Source organism: Grus americana, chromosome 8, assembly GCF_028858705.1.
Source record: "Grus americana isolate bGruAme1 chromosome 8, bGruAme1.mat, whole genome shotgun sequence".
In the NCBI taxonomy this organism is placed as follows: Eukaryota; Metazoa; Chordata; class Aves; order Gruiformes; family Gruidae; genus Grus; species Grus americana.
The window spans coordinates 26,375,959-26,396,113 of record NC_072859.1 but is presented as its reverse complement, the minus strand read 5'-3'; the positions used below and the strand labels follow the sequence as shown (position 1 = coordinate 26,396,113).

At 50.0% G+C, this 20,155-nt stretch overlaps 1 protein-coding gene across 1 annotated transcript; it reads right to left on the bottom strand.

Moving 5' to 3' along the window:
• Window positions 1-5,949: 5,949 nt before the first annotated feature.
• LOC129209586 (cytochrome P450 4B1-like) lies at window positions 5,950-20,090 on the bottom strand. Its single transcript, XM_054834215.1, has 13 exons — window positions 19,914-20,090; window positions 18,734-19,226; window positions 14,960-15,104; window positions 14,252-14,296; window positions 13,593-13,720; window positions 11,909-12,033; window positions 11,656-11,807; window positions 10,975-11,081; window positions 10,245-10,435; window positions 8,778-8,911; window positions 8,077-8,141; window positions 7,463-7,545; window positions 5,950-6,706 (listed from the first exon to the last, which is right to left on the bottom strand). The coding sequence occupies exons 2-13, from the start codon at window positions 18,911-18,913 to the stop codon at window positions 6,538-6,540; spliced, it is 1,524 nt and encodes a 507-aa protein (XP_054690190.1). The 5' UTR covers window positions 18,914-19,226; window positions 19,914-20,090; the 3' UTR covers window positions 5,950-6,537.
• Window positions 20,091-20,155: the final 65 nt, after the last annotated feature.

Genomic DNA, 20,155 nt, shown 5'->3' with positions numbered 1-20,155 from the left:
GGGTTTGCCCGGAGAGCAGTGTGGGCCCTGTGCAGGGACCACATCCCCCGGCGGTGTGAGCAAGCTGTTCTCACTGCTGGTTCTGCTGCTTGGCAGTGTGTGAGAAAGTACCACCACCAGACTGCAATGGATGGGTACCCTTCGCGTGGCCAGGATGTGGCTGCACAGATATTATGACAGTCTCTGCGGGGAAAGGAATAACTGCGTGAGTAGATGGCGTCTTTGCTCTGTCGTTATTGAAAGCTGTAGCAATGAGAAAAATCTAAGATCTTTTTAACTGAAACAAAGACTTATCCTGTTGCACCCTGCATAGCCCCTCTCACGAATTCTTGTTAAATTAGATATCTGAAGGTCTGAATCAGGCAGTCCAAGGTCAGCTCATCATCTTTGCAATTACCCTTTCTGCAGAGAGTAGGGAAGGATTAAAGAATGAGGTAACCTCTCTGCATCTAGTCCTTGACTGTCTTTATTGCTCTGAGTTATACATCCCATGTGATTAGGTCTTTTTATTACTACCATGTCTCTAACATCTAGGAGGGGAAAGATAACTGGGGGAAGGCGCTCTCAGAAATTACATTCTGGAAAGATCTGGCTTGCTCTGGCACTGGGACACAGTTGCCCAGAAGCCCTGTTGCAGCCTCAGCCCAATTCTCCAGAGCTGGCAGAGCAGCAATGGCAGATGCGGGATGCAGGATGCGGGATGTGGGATGATGCAGGATGCGGGATGCAGGATATGAGATATGGGATGCGGGATGCAAGATGTGGGATGATGCAGAATGTGGGACGTGGGATGCAGGACGCAGGATATGGGATATGGGATGCGGGATGCAGGACATGGGCTATGGGATGCAGGATGTGGGATGCAGGCTGGCTGGCCTGGCATACAGTGCTGGCCCACGTGGCTTGGGGAGATTGGGAGCTGGGCTGCCACACATGGCATTATTTAGAAGAGTGTGACCTAGCTCCTGGCCTCGGAGTGTGTTAGCACCAAGGAGGGCTTTGTGCGCAGATCTGGTGTTGGGTTTGAGTACGCAGCTGCAGGGCGAACCAGGCTCTGCTCCCTTCCCATGCCAAGAAGCCACAAGCACAAGACAGAGAGGAGGATGGGAATGCTGCAGAACACCTTTCCTTTTCCTTTTCCTCTTCAGATAAGAAGAGGCAGATTTTTAGTGAATCCTAAAAGTCACGGGGTGGACAATGACTGAACAGGGTGAAGGCAGGAGCAGCCTGGCTTTTCTGTCCCAGGGCCAGAAACATTCCCGTGTTGGATGACCCAGTTGGGAAAGCAGCAAGGGCAGACTTTCCTCTACCCTAGATTCAGTCTGCTCCCAAAAACCAGACCAGAGGTGCTCTGCTGTAGCCTTACACCACACTCATTGCCACCTTTGGGCTTTTGGATTATGCAGCAAAAATGGTGACCTGCTCTTAAAACCTCCGAAAATGCAGATTCCCCAGGGCTTAGGAAACTTTAGGGAGTGCTTTATGCTACATAATCTGTATCTACCTAAATGCAATTTAGCAGCTGCCATTTGTTTACATGTGGACTGTTATGCCGAGTTCCCCATGTCTGATCCTCCTTTACCTATGTCTTTCCAGTGGGTACACCATGATTTTCAGCCTTGTGCTCTTGCTCATCAGATGTTCTTGCTTTACGCTTTCACATTTGCATGCCAAGGTTCATCGACTCCTTTTTAGATGGTATTTTCTTCAAATCTTGTCTTTAAAAGAAAATTGAATCCAATATAGAGATGCATGCCATTTACTTCTAGTGACTTCAGCTATTTTGATTAAAATTTTTCTCATTTTGCACTTTAGAATAAGTAGGCAAGGTACATTTTGGAGTAAATGCAGTTTCCTTTATACTTAAATCTCCAAACAGGGTTGAAGGACACTGTCTCATTTCACCCACTGAAAGGAGATGCAAGTGAAAAATTTTGGAGAAATATTTGTATTTATGTATCCAAGTATGATGTTTGCTTTGATTACAACATCAGGATATTATTGATTCGTATTACCTTTGCAGCCTCTATATCTACAAAATACCTTTTGGAGAGATTGCTGCCTGTCAGTCATTTCTGCTCTTGGTTTTGTGCAATGGCTGTGCCTGCTCTTGCGCTTTGTGCTTCTGCTTATGGACTCGCATCCCATTCACTTCAGCATTTTTTCAATTTATCAAGACAATTTTGTATCCTAATACTGCCCTCCCAAGAGCTTGCAGCGTCTCATAGTTTTATAACATTTTTACATTTTATTAAGCATACTCTGTCTCTCTCCGTTGCAGGGCTATCTCTGATTTCAACTCGAGAGCTGCACCTTGTGTCTGCAGAGGGGACAGGCAGCCGGATGGAGCGCGCGGGTGTTCGCCCAGGCCGTCCCGGCGCAGAGGCTGCAGCCACAGAGAGCATCCCCTGCAAAGCTGACACGGTACCATCATGCCGGTGCTCCTGCTTCTTTGAGAAGAGCTGGCTCACGCAGAAATAAATTGGATTAACTCAGAAGTGAAAACAATTTGAACCAGGATTCAGTTTGCCCGGCATAGGTGGAAAGCCAACATTGCCGAAGGGCGGGAAATAGAGAGAGAAAAGCACAGGGAAAAGCACGTTTACTGAGAAATCTTATTTTGATTTTACTTTCTAGAGTCCTGATCCTTAAATATATATAAATGAGAGTAACTGCTAAGACCACATGCTGATTGAGCTGCCATTAGATAAGGATCGCCTCTGTGCAAAAGCATTTTGAAAATATATGTATTTCTCATTTTAAGTTCAGATTTGTTCTTTTGGTGGCATTCATCACGAAGAAAGGGAGTAGCAGCATCATTCAGATTATAATGTTGGGTTCAACAAGTTACTGATTTTTTCTTCAGAAAATATTTTTCTTCCTGGGAGACTTTACCTCTGAAAAGTCCTGGTTTTCAAAGGAACTCGAAGTTTGAAAACAGAAACGGCATTTTGAATCTCTTACGCTTTTGAGCCCAGAAAATAATTGGGTTAGACTGAAGTCTGGCCTGATGCTTGTTTTTTCATGCGGTTTTTGCCAGACAGTATGGCATATAGAATAATCTGCCATATTCTGAAATCCCTGCTAACCCACCCGGACTGGCTAAGGGAAGGGGGGTAACCCCGATGGCTCGGGCTGGCCCCTGAGCTCCCCACTTTCCCAAGCTCTATTCATGCTTTTCCATGAGAAGTTGCTGTAAGCTTTATGTTTTTATCATTATTTATTTATTATAATTTATTTGCAAATTATTCTTTTTTTAAAATTATCAATTCAATATCACAGATTTTCAAGTCTTTTGCCTAAAAAATAGTAAGTTTTCCTGCAAACCCTTTCCAGGCAGCCGTAGTGCTCTCAATAAGCAGGACGGACTCGTGGAGGTGCGTGCAGGAGGGATGAGGCTGGAGGGTGCTTCTAGCACTGCCAACAGCTCCTGGCGCTGAGGATGCACGAACTGCCTGTTCCGACAGATGCTCTCCTGGCTGTTTTCGCAAGGTGATGATCCCAGTGAAACGTCCTCTCACATAGTTGGCTTGCGCTCTGCACAGCCCTGCACATCAAACTTAGGCGCTGAATCCAGATATCTGGTGCCACTAAGCCTTTCTTTAGCTTTTAATCCTCTGTCCTTTGCAAACTCTTAAGAGTGAATTTTAAATTGCACTTGTAATTTGCTCCTGTTCACACCGGTGGGATGTCTGTGCGTTTCCATGGACCTGCAAAATAGTTCCTGTGGGTACATTTTCTGTGGGCATAAGGGGCAAAGTAATCTCTGGTGGGTCAGAGCCCAGGGCCAGCTCCATTTGCGGCCAGTTTTGGTCATTCAGTCTCTGGCTGTGGTGGTCTGATCACAGACTGCTTCAGGTCTCAGGAGGAGAGAGGAAAGGGGCTTGATTGGCACCTCATCTTTCCTGGAGGGTCTGTACTGCTCAACTCACCGGGTGGCAATCTATAGCTCAGGTCTCACTTGAAATGATAAGTTAAGGGGTTACAATCTATTAAAGGCAGGGAGAGCAATGGCAGGTACAAGGTGATGCAGCCTTGCTCCATCCTCCTACCATCAGAGCACAGGTCTTCTGCTGGTGAGTCATCTGCGCTGTGGCCTTCTCGGCATGGGGGTCACCTGCCTAGATGTAAACGCTTTCCTCAGCGATCACCAGTTTTACTGCTGTCACTTGTGTCCTTGGTCATCGATACAGGCCATTTTTGCAATCTTTGCTTTATATTATTCTCTCTAGTGCTTTCACACATGGCCATTTCCGTTTGTGCTTCATGCACAGCCCTCCTGCTGTCACTGTGACGGGTCTCCGCATGGCTCTGCTGTGCTGAGCTCCACCACGCCGGGTCTGTTCAACACGCAAGGACGACTGTGGGTTTGCCTGGGAATATTGGCATCACCCCAGATATGCAGCTGCTCAGCTGCTGGAGCTGGAACAGCCCTAGTTTAGTAACCGAGGTGAGGTGAGTTTGTAGCTTTTACCCAATGAGCCTTTACCCAATGACCTTGAAACATGATTGAACATAACTGAAGAAACTGGCTTTTATCAGCTTATTACTTGCCATATCACTAGAGGCTGTGACTGAGCAGCGTTGAGCCATGTGCATTTACTGCTTTCCTCCCGGACTAGAGCCTCATCAGGAGATAAATCATCACTTTCCTTTAACTTACTCCAAGATATGGAGTGACCCAAGTTTTTCTCCTGACAAGCTATGGTTGCAAATCCATGGCAGGGTGGGAATCTGGTATTTTTTGTGTACTCAGGTTTAACAAAGTTGTAACTGAATTCAGGGTGAAGCTGGATGATGCAGTCGTGTCTGTCATGTTACCTATGCACACAGGTGATTTCTTTCTTTCACCATGTCTTCTGAAATGGGATATTACTGAATCATAGCAGTTGCTTCAGGGCAATCCGGAGGTTTTGCTCATCAATTAGTTTGTGGCTTGGGTGCCTGGAGCACCATGAGGTACAGGGACAGGTGAAGCTGGCTGCAGGATGTGTCTTCTCAAGGCTGCTTGGCTAAGCGAGCACCCCACGAGCAGGGTTTATTGATGGTGGTTGGACGTGCTTGGTGGGGGGCTTGGTGGTAGCTGTGGGTATGGCTGTGAGCGTGGTTAGAGGAGATGCGGGTGAAGTGGCAGAGGAGGTACGCAGGCAACCCCATTTGCACAATATACGCGCCTGGTTTTTGCAGCTTCTCGATTACAGCTGTTCTGAAGACACCTTTGGTCCGACATCTGCGGTGGGTTGCTAATATGCTCAGAGTGAGAGATGGCAGAAGTTATTTCTATTCTATTATTCATTATGGGCACCCTTTGTGTACTTAAAATTGGACAAAACCTCATGTTTGATATAACCTTCTGTTAACGGGCCTCACCAGTGACTGGGCTTGCAGTGTTGATAGTATAGCACTGTGCATTCCACAAAAAGGTCCTCCTCTTCCCCCTCCTGCTTTCTATCTGCCTTATCTCTGCAGAAGACAGCTGTATGAAGTCAGCTGCTGTCTTCCTACACAGCAGCCTGCTCACGATGCTGGAACTGCAGTCAACGTCACTGCAACGCTAATTGCAACAGCAGCATTTGAGATTTCCCAATTTGACACTTTCTACCCCAATAATGATTCCTGCAGAGGCAGAGGACACCTTGTGGTGTCCTCCAGTGCACCTCAAGCATACAAATCTTGTAACTTTATCAGCTTAGGAAAATGAAAAAAAAAAAATAGGAGAAAAAAAAGCTTTCTAACTATAACAGCTCCTCCCTTGCAGCTTTAAATGGCGTTGCCCATGGAAGGAGATGCTGTGTTGGCTGGGGCCGGAGACCCGTGGGGCCAGACACCTCCAGGGTTGTCTCTTGCTGCTCATGGGTTTCCTCTCCATCTCCCATTTCTAAAGGGATTTTACATCCTGTTTGTGGTGGAGCTGGCAAGTATCAGCAATAAAAACTGATGCAGCTGCTGTTACAGGAATAATTATTGGTTTATTAACACAAAAATTACAGACAATTTTGCAGTTTGGGCAGAAGTTCAGAGCCCAAACTGGAATCAGTGCTTTCAACAAAACAGAGAGACATTGAGTGCGAGAAGAGAGACAGAGGTCTGCCATGGGCTGTCCCTGCCGCAGGAGAGGAGGGCTGACCTCTAGGCACTGAGGAAGGTGTGGATGATGGAGCATGGCTGGGAATGGTCACAGATTCAGCCAGGACATGAGTGTGAAGGCAGGATTTGATAAGGAGGAAGCTGGTGGGACCTGAAGATGTTCCCAGGCCAGGCTAGCCCTTATGGCAGGGCAAGGGGACAGCCACCAAAGAGGCATGGCCATGCCCGGCTGCTCCGAGATCGGCGCTGATGGAGCAGATGGCAATGGATCTGTTCAATGCCATTCAGGCTACCTGGACCAGGGCAAAAAGGGCTTTCTGCTGGTGGAAGAAGCACAGAAATCAGGAATCCTCATCCCCAAATCCTGCCCTGCACCTTGTGCCCCAGAGAAATATTGTCCCATCCTCTGCTCTGTCCCTCCCTCCGGCAAAGGCAGGACGTTTTCCAGCATCAGCGGATTTTCTTTAGATACAGGTGAATCCCGTTCTTGGAGCGAAGGATGATCTGAGGTATTTTGCAGGGAGGTTTGGCAGAGTCAGGCGAGAGCTCGAAGCGGAGCAGGGTCAGGGCCAGCGCCACCTTCATCTCGTTCATGGCAAACTGCTGCCCGATGCAGTTCCTGGGGTAAAACAGCAGCTCAGCCACCCCATCTCAGTGCTGGGCAAACCCCCGTGGCTGGATCCCAGCCCTCTCACACCAGCACACAGCCCTTCCTCTCTGCAGTTCTGGGGGCCCCAGGCAGCATTTTGGGTGGGGAAAGCAGGGGTATGGGCCGAGCAGGGGAAATCTGGAGGAGCATCAGGAGAAGAGGAGCTCCTGGATGTGTGGTCAGTGAGCACAGAGAGGGAAGGGAGATGGGGAAGCCAAAGGAGAGGCCAGCAGAGCCGAGGTGGTGGGTTTCCAAGCAGGAGGGTGTGCAATATGTTTGCCTTGTCAGGGTGAGCGCAGGGTGAAGGGAAGGATTGGGAGCAGGGGAGAATGGGAAATCAAAGGACGGGTGGGTGGGATGGGGTCTCTGCATCAAGGAGAGGAGGACAGCAGGTGAGCCCAGGATGCTGCAGGCTCCCCGCGTGATGCCAGCAGGGTGCTAAGCAGCTTTGGGACCCAGTTCCCCGTCCCCAAGAGGGGCCTGGCGATGTTTCCTTGTCATTTTACCTGCTGATACCAGAACCCTCTGCAGCACAAACACTTCTTATATACTTGTGAGCTATTTAACGCTGCAGGGCCAGGACTTCAGGGGGAAGTCTGTGAAAGCACTCTGTGAGTGCCTCCCTGATAGCAGTTATAACAGCAGCACATGCTTCTCAGGCTGAGAAGTTTCCAGGGATGCACATTTTCTCTCCCCCCTACTCCTTCAGTGTTCCATACGCTTTACCTCATTCCAGCAGAGAAAGGCAGAAAGGCGTGAGAGTGTCTGCCAGAGATGTTCTCTGGGGAAAACCGCAAAGGGTCAAACACCTGGAAATGAAGAATATGCAGCAAGAAAAAGTGATTACTTAAGGAGTAAAGGTATTGACCAGTATCTTCAGAAACACACCTCATAATTTCTGAACAACCCCATTGGAGAGAGGATTCAATTTGAGATGGACTGAAACTCATACACCAGACTCCCTTGCTTTCCACTGAGCCTGGCAATGGCGTTGCCAAGACAAACCGGACATAGGCATGATGAAAACCAGGGAGCCGGGATTCAATTCTCCACCTGTAAGCTGAGCAAAATCATCTTTTGGTCTGTTAATACAAGTGCTTTGGAGCACTTTGTCTTACTGTTTGGGCAGCACCCAGCGCTAACACTGCTGTCTGACCACCCTGTGCTGCAGCTGGCCGACACTAATGCAAGGCGGTTGGTTGCTTCTCAGGGTGATTCCTGTGGGCAAAGATGTTTGGGAGCAAGGAGGGGCTCTGCTGACCGGCTAACAGGTGAAGGGGACATTGGAAGAGGCACAGCATAAAGGGGAAAAATTATTAGAAGGACAAAAGAAAACTCACCAAAGGGTCTTTCCATACTGCAGGGTTTCTGTGAATGAGATAAATGCTTATCGCAGCGATGCTGCCTGTAAAGCAATTGGAGAGAAGGAAAGGGCTCAGTGACAAAGAAACTAAAAGGAAGGTTGCAGCATGCTCACACAAAGGTCTGTCTAAATCATCATGGTCTTATCTGTCAGCTGGAAACCTATATGGGTTTTGCACTGGCTTCAGAGAAAACTAAACCTTTTCCATTTGTTTAGTTGTAAGCAGCCAAACAGTGGAAACGAGGAAGGCACCGGCACATCATCCCTCCACCAACACTGCCCTCTTCTGTGCCACATCAGAGAAGGGAAGGAGCAGCACAGGGCAATTCCCACACCGCAAGTTGGGATGGGACCAGTCCCTGTCCCCCTGCGCCTGCAGTTTGCCAAAATGGGTGAACCATGAGCTTGTGCTTAGCCAGGAAGAGAAGGGGCTTTTGGCACAGGCACGGCTGCCCTGTAGCGATGGTGGCAGGAAGGATGTCATGGGGATGCTGCTGTACAGCCCAGACCTCAGTCCATCAATGGGATGCCAACATCTGCACAGCCCTATCTCGACATCTGTGCCAGCACAGAGCAGGTTGCAGAGGCAGGGCTGTCCCTTTGCTCTGTGGCAGGCAGCAAGCATGTGGCTGATGTCCGAGAGCACAATTTTGTGAAGTGGGAATGGGATTTACAGACCTTCTGGCAAGGTGCGTCCATCGGGGAAGGTGATGGGTTTGCTGAGCTGCCGGGACACACCAGGCACCGGTGGGTAAAGGCGAAGGCTCTCCTTGATGCACATGGTGCTGTAAGTCATCTTGCCCAGGTCCTCCCTGCCAGGACAGAGGCAGGCTGAGCTCCCTGCACCAGGAGGCCCCTTGCCCCATGGCCATCAGCCCTCGGGGCAGACCCCCTTGCAACAGATGGGGGGTACAGAGGGACCCATAATGTCCAGCTACGGGTGTGACAATGTGCTCCCACCCCCCAACCTGACCTTTATTTCCTGTAACCCTGCTCAAGCAATAACACCAGTGCTGGTTGCAATGGATGCATCTCGTCATGATGGCTGCATTCATCCCAAAGTGGATTTGGAGACAGATAATGACACAATAGCCAAGGGCTAATTTGAGCAGTGCGCCCACCTAACTACAATGCTAGTCAATCTCCAACTCAAGCCAAATTTGGAAAAAACTAACACCTATGGTTGGTATGGAAATATGGCTATTAGTCAATCATCTTAACCCCATAAACAGTGAGCAGCCCAAAAGCCCTTTGAGCTCTCCTGCACGGCAGCAGGCTGCACGCCAGGATCTCCCCTTAAGTAGGGACACCTCTCAAGGTTACTTCTCAAGGTTGAGAGAATCCTTACCATGTCAGATACTCAGTAAGTGAATTGGGAATAAGCACGCTGAAACTTTGAAAATCTCAGCTAAGTGATATAAAGGATTAATTGTGCACATATAATCGTTTAGACATAAACCATTGACCAAGTCTGAGACTAGGATTGGATCCAGCTGCATCTAGACTCCTCTAACCAGGAGTTTAGAAAGCAAAGGCGGTCCTCTCTGAACCTCAGGACTCAACAGGAGGGTCTCCCTGACAGTTTTGTCTGACCCTGTTCTCTATGCAGTAAATAATCCAGTGTACCTTGCCATCGGATCTTGTTAAACCACTGTCACATCTGCCATTGAACTTTGTTAACTTACTTCGCTGTCAATAAAATATATTGCTGCTTCTCTCTTGCGAGTGAAGTGCATCTCTATCACTCCATCTGCAACAAGCTGCTACAAGCTGGGGACTCCAGGACACCTCTGAACAACTTTAACAATCTCTGAACAAGCTCAAGTGCAAAGTGACAGCGAAAAAGCCGTGACTACAATGCCCTGTGGCGAGAAAACAGGAGAGACCAAAGAGCAACATTGGTGGCCCAGGTCTTGGCATGGCACCCAGCATGTCCCTCCCGGTCTGGGGTGGTTCTTCTGGTGTCAGCCCTGAAGGGCAGGGAGGAAGATTTAGCTGAAGGATGCAGTACCTGCTCCATCCTGTGAAGTCCCTGTGCACACAGCAATCTTTAGCGCCCCAGCTTTCAAGCCCTGAAGACATTGCTCACTTAGAAATGGCAGCAATGGGAAAAAAGTTATCAGCTGAGGAAATGTGCAACCTTACCACTGAAGCGTCTCTCGGTGCCCCAGGATCCCCTGGATCTCCTCCCGGCACCGTGCCTGGTGCTCAGGGTGTGACGCCAGGCAGTACAGGAGCCAGGAGATCCCGCTGGCTGTCGTATCGTGGCCCTCAAACATGAACGTGTCCACCTCGGCACGCAGGTCCTCATCAGACAGTCCAGCTCCGTTCTCGTCCTAACAGTCCAGAGACACTTTCAGTGGCCCATGTATATGTAAGTAATATATATAATATATAATATAGATAACACAGAACATACAGAGTATATATATTATAGTGGCGCATATATATATACATATATATATATATATATATAAAACCCAATATAATATCTCAGAAGGGACCATTATGTTCTTTCAGCCATTGCAAAGAGGGGTGGTGATGTCCCTGGAATACGTATAAACAAAATCAATCTCTCTTTAGGCTGAATTCAGAGTCCCTTTTCCTTCACTTATAAATCCCTTTATCCCCCCGATATCAAACCACCAGGACTATGAAATCCCTCTGCATGTTGTATTCCCCAACAGACACTACCAACATTTCAGTGATGGAAACTCAGATCACCTTGGCCCCTCCTCAGATGGGCAGGACTGGGCTAATTTATTTTAATGGCTCGTGCAGTCCTGAAGGTCTCTGGCAGTTTGTGGCACCCCTGCACAGACTGACTGGCTTTTGCAGCCTGTTGCCCTGTCGCACACCCGCTCTCACCGCTCACTTTGGCACACAGCAGAATGTCCAAGAAGTCCAAATGTCTCTTCTTCTTGATCTTTTCAAATTCCCGTTCATCTTTAAGGGACTCCTTTCGCTCATGGATCACTTTGTCTGGGGAAGAAAGAGTTAAAGGTTCAGCAGGGGCAGGAGATGCTGAGCTGCAATATCGCCCAGTGAATGCAAAGCTCACCCAAGGGGGTGCCCACTGCTCAGTCCACGATGCATTTGATAGGTGTGCTTCTGCATCCCAGGCAGTTTGGGGTTTTCAGCAGCACAGCAACAAATGCCGTGAACGTTGCCATCCTTTTCTGCAAACTTCAGACCCCTCAGCCTACTTTACCGACCCTTCCTGCCTTAAAATCACGCCTGGCCTGGAAAGGAAAATCATTCCTTTCATCGGTGTTTCCTCCAGCACCCATCCCTTGTCTCACCAGTGACTGGTCATTTAACAGGAGCGTTCCCAGAGTGGAATTCCTCTGTTAGTCCAGTTTGGTAACCCAGGAGCTGTGAGACCCCCTTGCTTCATGCCTAGATCAGACCACTGCTGCAAGATGATGCTCTACGTGGATCCCAGCTCTGAGTCTCTGGCAGGATCACTGCATGGGCAAGGAGGTAACGACTGCCTCTGGTCAGCCCTCACTCACCCTGTTTGAAAGCTTTGGGAGAGGATGAAGTCAGGGAATACCTGTGTGGTTGTGAGCGAGCTGGCAGACCTTCCTGAACCGAAATCCGTGGGGGCTGAGCCAGTAAATGATGTCGTTGTGATAGGGGAAGATGCGGAGGCGCTGGTGCACCATGTGGCATAGTTCATAGACAGCCTGGATGTAGCTGTTTTTCCTGGGGAGAGGGGAATGGTGAAAGTTTGTAAATTTGGGAGCATCATGACAAGCAATTTGCCCATTTCCCTTCTGAACTTCAAAATTTCTGCCAGCACTGACCTGTTGGTCTGGCAGTTGCTGTGACAACTGAAGGCACATTTCATGATGCTATCGAGAGTCATCAAGCTGACATGCTCAAAGAGCTCCACTGGTTTCCCATCTGTGATCAGCTGTTCCCATTTATCCTAGGGCGCAAAGGAGACAGGAATGAGAAGGCAAGGGACAGTTCTGCACAATCTGCAGTCACTCTCTGGTTAAATGAGTGCTCAGCTAGGGATACATCCCACAGAAGTGGAAAAAAGAAGAGGATCTCTTAGTTGCCATCAAAATCCCAGAGAAGGAAAGCCAAGAGCGGGGTGGTTAATACAAGATTTGTCTCAGGCAGCTGCTACTCTAGCATCCTGGCAGCGGTGAGCCCTGGTACGCCTTACCCTGGGGCAAGGGCACCCTGGGGAAGCCCAAGACGGGTGGATTGCTGGGTGACAGGGCGTGCTACCAAAGCCTTTCTTAGGGTGCAGTGTGTTTCCTCCACAAAAGCAGTATGTTGGCATTGGGCTTCACCAAGTCCGTTCTCAAGCACACATGAGTTTGGTGCCTAAGATGCAAACTTCTGACCAAGGTTTTTCCTCCATCCCACAATCTCTCTGCCGCTGTGTTTTTCCAGCATATAATATAGGAGCTCTTGCTCAACTCTTCCCACAGGGGGTTCTTAGAGAAACTATAAATAGTGTCTCTCTTGCCTGGCAGACACGAAATGACGTTGAATCCTCTGTCCCCTTGTGGCTGTAAGAAATCAGTGGACTCAAAAGCTGAGAAAGGGAGGAGATGGAGGAGCTCAGTCACATCTGAGCTCCCACAGCATGAAACCAGGCTGGGGAACAGGACTCATATGGACAGATTTATGTCCTTAGCACATACAACGATTGCCACCTGGTGCCATGGGCTCCCACAATAGGCACTTTGCATTGCGTGCAAGGAATTATAAACTGCCAGGCACTTTGTCTGCATTGCAAAAGCTCTCCTGGCTCTCCAGCCCCCTACTCCTGACTGCTCCCTGGGCCAGTGGGAAGGAGGACAGCCAGGATCCATGTGGAGCTGCTGGGGAGGTTGGATAGAGGCAAAGGAGAAGGAGTAGATCCAGTACCCAGACTCCTGCTGGTCCACATGCACAAAGCCTGCTGCCCCTCACCTGTAATTCACACTGGTTTCTATCATGCCCAGCACAGATAGATGGAAGAACAGTGCACTTTCACTATGTATCAGGCAAGGCAGGGATTGCAATCCAGTCATGGGTATGTTGACAGCAAATGATACCCTTTAACCTTAGGTCACAGGATAGCTCTCCTCCAACCTTTGCATTTTGGGGATTTATTATGAACCTTTATTTACTTCAATCCTTCATTTACAAAAACACCTTATTAGAAGTTGCAGCTGGGATGGAGATTATGCACAGTTTGGTGATGGCAGTAACATTAATCCTCAAATCGTAGCCACAGAGCCCAAAGCAGTACCAGAGACATAGTCCCTGCAGGGAGACTCAACCTGCTCATTCCTTCCAACTCACAGGCAGGGATTTGTGGTGACTCAGAAAGCTTGACCGCCAGGACACAGCCTGTCCTTACAATTACCAAGTTGTGAGTAAGGGCACTGCAACAAAACTCTGCTCCAGCATTTACTGACCAACCAGTCAAGATCAGGGAAAAGAAAACACAGCAGAGAGAGGAACATCAGATACAAGTCCTACCAGCATCACGTTAGTAGACTCTGCCATCAGGGCCACGTACGGTTTCAAGACGTCGTAATGAAACCCCGGAGTCAGGAGTTTTCGATGTTGGTGCCATTTTGGCCCATGTAAGATGAGCAACCCGTTCCCTGGGGAAACACAGGCAAGGCATGTTTTGCTGGCACAAGCAGGCTGCTTTCACCTGCCTGCGGACACAGCCTTCACCTGCAAGGAACATTATTAAATCTGCTCTCTGAGCTGCTACAAGAGAGTATTTCCAAATGTCCAGCGTTCCCAGGGCTGAGCAGAGCCCTGCTCACCAAAATGACACAGTGCTGCCTCCAAAAAGAAACACCAACATCGCTGGAGCTGAGAAGTTCAGATCAGTGGATGCATTTTTCACCAGTCCTCCACTGAATCTCAGCTTCTCCCATCATCACTCTTTGCTATCTACGGACATGTAAGTGGTTCTCATTTGTACATATGACTATGTCTGAACTTTCCTTCCTCAAATCACAAAAAATCCACATTATTTAGTACCTTTTTCAATAAAGGTAATAAGTTCAGGAAGCTTTTAGCTATAACTGCATCAAGGGACAAGCACAATGCTGTTTGCTTACAGCATGTTCTTGACTAACTTCAGAATCATTCCTGGTAAGCAAAGCTCTGGGAATACATACCGATCCATGGGATAAGGTGTTTATAGCTGATGTTATCCTTGGGATCTGTAAAAAAAAAAAAAAACCAAGAAAGAGAAAATAAAATGGTAAATGTTTCAGTAGCATCAACCCACCGGTTTGTTCCTGAAAGGTCCCTCTGGGCTCTCACTTTTGGCTGAGTATGAAGCAGAATTGGTGGCATTCCTGCAGAATTCAGTATTTCACAACAAAACAACACTGTTTGGCCCAGCTGCAAGAAACAGACATATGTCTGTATAAAAGCAGACATCCACACTGGAATAAACAAGAATATTGGTAGTCCAAAGTCTGTGCTGTGTGATAAATGATTAACCCTCCCAGACAACACTGCTTAGCACCTTTCTCTCTGGATGCACTAAAGATATGGTTCTGCAGTAGGAACCAGGGGTCTGAGCTGAGAAAAAAACTTGCAGCTGTCTACTCCTTGCTAGGGTCAGGCACCAGAAGACAACATTTCAAGGAGCACTTGAGGAGGTTTGATTTGCCAGACTTGGAGGGGTCATCCCCGCGGTCCTGTGGCTGAAGCACCAAGAGCATGGCATGAAGGAGGGACCAGCTCTCCATGCCTTCAGCAGATCTCTGCAACACAACCTCTCTGTGAAACCCTGCCTTGCTGTGAATTTTTAGGCTGGCATGGGAAATCTGCAAGCTGTGGTTGTTGCTCCACAGCTGAAGGCATCATCTCCTCACCTCCTCTGGCCAACAGAGCCTTGGCATAGTCGGGATTGGTGACAACCAGGAATGCCGAGAAACTTCCGAACCAGAGAGGGTGAGCATGTAGGTACTTCTGTGCCCATATCTCTACCTTGTCCAGTACCTCTTCCTCCTTGAGAAACTGTAGTTGTGGGGAAGTAAAAAGAGAAAGAATACTTAGATTCAGACCAAAAAAGAAAAAAAGTCTCCCAAACCACTTTCTTAAAAAGCTCAAGGTCTTTCTGTATCACAAAACCAAGTGATTCCAAACAAGATGCTGTCACTCTGGGTTTGCAGAGCATGAGAAGTAGAGATGCATGTTACTTTTAAACCTTACATAAGACAATTCCATCAATTGATGCTAAACATGGAGAACATCCTTAGGGACAGTGCTGGTGCCTATCAGTGCACGCATGTTATCTGCTGTCTTTCCATGGCCGCCCTAAAGAAGATTTGCCCCAGCAGCATCTGCATTTTGTGGCATGCAAATATGTTCTCACTCGCACGTGGCTGAGCAATTAGCACCCTGCAGTCATGAGAAAACACAGCAGCACTTTTACGGCGGCCAACGGCATCACTGCTGCGTCTGACTCAGTGCAAAGATGCCTTCTGACTGGGAAACCTGGGCCCCAGCTTCCACCAGCCATTTAGGTGGAGAAGGCCAGTGTCCAGGTCAAATTCAAAAGAATGAGTCCAAAGTCACCAATGGAGTGTACAGTGAAGGGGAAGCTGGTTAGTAATGTTAGATTAAGATTTCATTGATTTCCAGGAATTGAATTTAATAGGTAATGAGGAGCTGGTGTTCTGACAAGGGTTCATCTCTGGTTCTTGGAAGTTGCACGCTGAGGAGTAACGTGAGCATCAGTGTTTATATCGGCAGCACTGGCAGGTTTGCTCTTCAAAAGTGATAACTGTTTTATTGATTTCATAGCTAGTGTTGTATATTAAACAGGCAATAGCCAAAGAACAAGTGGAAAGATCAGTGGAAAGATCCAAAGTCACAGACAGAGAAAAAAAGATCACAGAGACAAAACTGTGTAAGAATTCTCTTTGAACAGAAACTACGCTGCCACAATATGCAGGGAGAAGGATTTTGGTGAGCTAGGGCTGACATAGCTGCTGCTACTTTGATTTGAAGCTTGAAGCTTAATTACATCTGTATTCTGGTGCAGAAATCAGCCACGAAGTCACCCTATTGACTGAGGCAAGTGAATATTTGGTGCTGAGTTAGCTCAGCTCAGCTTTTCGTTTGGTTAATGTTTCTCAACCCGGAAGATGGTTTGTACTCAAATGATCATCCATGTCAGGCTTGTCTTGGAGAGGATGCTCAGGAGCCGCAGTGCATCTGCCAGAGGACTGCACAGGCTGCGTGGGGGCATGTCCAGGCTCCGTGCACCAAGGCTCAGCCCCCTTCCTTGTGAGCTAGGAGGTCCCTGAAGCACACCCTGTGTGTCTCTCGTGGCAGAATGGCAAACTACATTCAGTTATCTTTTATGATAAAAAGTTATCATTCAACTTCTCTCACTCAAGTTCTGGATTTTGGACTGACTAAAGAGAACCATCAATTTCTCTGGTTGCAGAGATCAAGGTTTGGGGTAAAAGGAGGCAGCCTTCCCCAGTGCCCATCCCTTCAGCAATGCCAGCAGAAGCAGGGCTTGGCACAGTGCCTTTAGCTGACACCTGAACATGTGAAAGTCCCTTTGATACATCTGCTTTGCTTCCTCCTGTCATGAAATCACAGAAAGCACAAATGAAAGTAATTGGGAGATGTTAAGCAAACCTCACTGGCAGAAGTCCTAACGCTAGAAGCCTTTGCATCTGACCTTGGTTTTGGAGCACTGGCCTCAGTTTGTGCTGTCAAGAACCACCCCTGCGCTGGTAGGGTTTATTTGAGAGGAGAGGTTACCACCAAGGTGAGTAACCTCTACCTGCTGTGCCAAGCACTCCCGGGCAGAGCGTGTAAAGTCCTGCAGGCTGAGGAGGAACAGGAATGGACAGGTCCTGCTTCTTAACCGTGGCTCCAGCTACCGGGCTCTGCACGCAAGACCAGCACTTCTACTTCTTCCTCCCTTGGGGACTTTAAAAGAAAAGTATAACCCCCGCTTGGGTCTAGGGAAAAAAGGTAATAGCCTGATCTCACACTGAAATGCAAGTTTTGAAATGGATCCAACACTAAAAGCATCTGGGAAGGGGCACTTAAAGGCGCTGTTAATGACTACGCACTGATAGCAAATGAAACAGAAAATAGAGGAGCTGAAATCTGAGCACGAAGCTGTGCCATGCTCAGTCAGAACCAGGCTGGGTCCCCTCCACCAGCCACCCGCCCAGGGCAGATGCAGGCAAAGGGCTGCCGAGGAACCGACAGCCCCCCTGCGCCCGCAGGGCAGCTCCCTGCTCTCCCTGAATACGCCTCTCAGGTCCTCCTCGGAGGCGTGTGTAAACTTTGTATTCAGAAGGTGCTCAGAGCATTGCCAGCTTCCTCACTGGCTCAATGAACTGTCAGGCTCTGGAGAATTCAGCAGCATTTAATCAGCAAATGATTAAATTTGCTAACCAGGAATTCTTAAAAAGATACTGCTCAAGGTGAAAGTTGAGCCATGAACAACCTAGCGACGATGGGAGCAAGCGATTCGCACCAACAGTTAAATTCCATTCCAGGATAAATAGTCACTACTGACAAACAGGCGAACGTTATTTCATTGCAGTTTTAAAGTCTAACTGGCATCACAACAAAGCCCTGAACTGGCCTGTCTTCATGCTTATGTTGCCAAAAGACTGACTGTCCCATCCAGTGCAGCAAAACTGGGGCTGCCACAGCAGAGACGAGTCCTAGGAGGTCTCCTCCAGATTTCCCACTACTTTTCAGTGTGCCAGTTATTTAGTGTGCCACAGATTTGGCCAGAGCAGGGCATCAGCAGAGGTCAGGGGAGGCCAGGGCAATTTTAAGCAACTTTTGGCATGTATGGAAAAGCCTTTTGCATCAAGCAGCTCAGTTACTCCTCAGGAAGCTGCTGATGAGTTGTGGAAATCTGTTTGCCAAGGCAGCCACGCCGATCTGTGTTGGCAAGCACGTACCTCAGGGAATAGTCATCCATGCCACCCAGAACAAGGCTTGCTTATTAGGTACATGGGTTTAGTTAGTCACAGCTTTAATGCAACCTTAAAAGGATCCACGGCCCCTGTGCTGGATACTGTACCTGGGATGTCTTTTGTGGCTTAAATGTGACTCAAAATGATCAATAGCCTGTCTGGCCCACCTGGTCGTGAAGCCGATGCAAGCTGGCAAGGGACAAAAGGTGCCTCCGGATGCTGGGAGCAGCATGCATCTGCACAGCATCGCAGGGACGGCTGCAGTGGCCATGCCCTGACTTTCACAGGAGCAGAGAGGTGACAGCGGAGCCTGCCCCGGGATGGAGCAGCGCGGCTCTGCTGCCTCCAGCACCGATGCTGGGTTACACCCCAGGACAACCGTGCGCACGCCACGTTAGATTATTGCTTTCTTTACTTGCGAGCCAGCTACCACCTCTTTCCACCGTGCATTTTGCAACAGCCTGTGTGTGCTGTTCTCTAGGCATCACAAGCAGAGAAAGCAGTTTGTATGGCTGAGAAAAAGGATGCCCACCTTTCCCTCTCCCCTGGGAAAAGGGAGACGCAATTTTCCTGGACCATGGGTACGAGTCCCACCAGCATCATTCCCCCCCAACGTGAGGAAACCGCCCCCCGCACTCCCTCCCCCCCACCCCGGCAGGGCAGACCCGGCTCCCGCCCTACCTCGTGGACGTGGCCGAAGAGCCAGTGGGTCGGGTGGCCGGGGAAGTCGGCCAGCGCCCTGAGCAGCTCCCGCCGCCGGTGGTACAGCTGGATGGCCTTCAGCAGCACGCAGGTCAGGCAGAAGACGGCAGCCAAGTGCAGCACCCGGGACACATCCACGCCCAGCCAGGAGAGCTTCATCCCTCCTCGGTGAAGGCAGCGACCCGGCCGCCTTCCCGCAGCCGGCTGGGCTCAGGCGGAGGCCGGTGGCACCGCTCGGGCGTCCCGACCGGCACCGGCGGCGTTCAGCCAATGCAGGGCGGGGTGTGTGGGGGTGCGTGTGTCAGGTTCAGAGTCCGAGCGGCTGGCAAATCACCACGGCGCTTGTTGGGAGGAAAGCATCCCGCGGGGCCTCGGGAAACGCACCGCTTGCCCGCAAAATGAGCTCCAAGCTGTTGCCTGTTCCTCTTCCCCGCTGCCGGCACCGGCTTGAACCTCGCCGTGGTTCCAGGGACTGAGGAGGGAGGACAAGAGCTGTCAGCCTGTGCCGGCGGCGGGGCTGCATCCTGTGAGGGGCGGCAGCACGCCAAGCACCGCCGGCTGAGCGGGACCTGGCCGGCTGCCCGCCCCGCGTTCCCCTGCCTGCCCCGGCACAGTCGGGGGGTGTTCACACCCCCGCCCCAACCCCGGCTGCTGGCCTGTGCGCTGCCTCCGGGGAAAACTGCAAAGACCAAGCGGGATTGAAGAAATAAAAGAGCCTGGCTGAGTGAGGGTGTGTAACGACCATCCCGCCGGGCGCGGGAAGCCGGCATTTGGGAATATCGGTCCTTTACATGCACTTTTTTAGGCTTTTAGTGCACACAAGCCCGAAGGAGAAAACAGGCATATGCTGGGCTTCCTCCCCCCGAGGTCTTCATCACGTATGCCTGCCTCCCGAGGTTTCACCCTCACCTCCATCCGTTCCCTTCCCATCCCGGCCGGCAGCTGCCTCCCCGCTGCCGCCCCCCGAGCGAGCTTTTTAAGCCGCATCTTAAAACCGGCAGAGACATCATCTCCCCCGCAGCGAGCGCGGTGACTCCTGCACCGGGCTGCTGTTCCGGCGCGGTGTAAGCCGAGGGGCCGGGCGGGTAACGCGGCAGCTCTGTGTGGCAGGCAGATGGCAGGCAGCTGCCAGGCAACGCCGCTTCCCTGCCACCGTTACCTCTGGCAGCAAGGGCCTCCGCCGGGCCCAGTCGGCGAGGGGACGGAGGGTAACCGCGGAGTGAGGCACCAACCGGGCCGTGCCCCTCCGCTCGGCCGCTTTTGGCCGCAGCCGCCTCCCGGCCCACTCGCTGGGGGGCGGAACTCGAACCGGCGGGACTCGAACTCGGGGTCCTTCCGCACGTTTCCCGACCCCCCTAGGCGGCGTGCCTGGTCCTTTAAGCCCCGAGCGGGGCGGTCCCG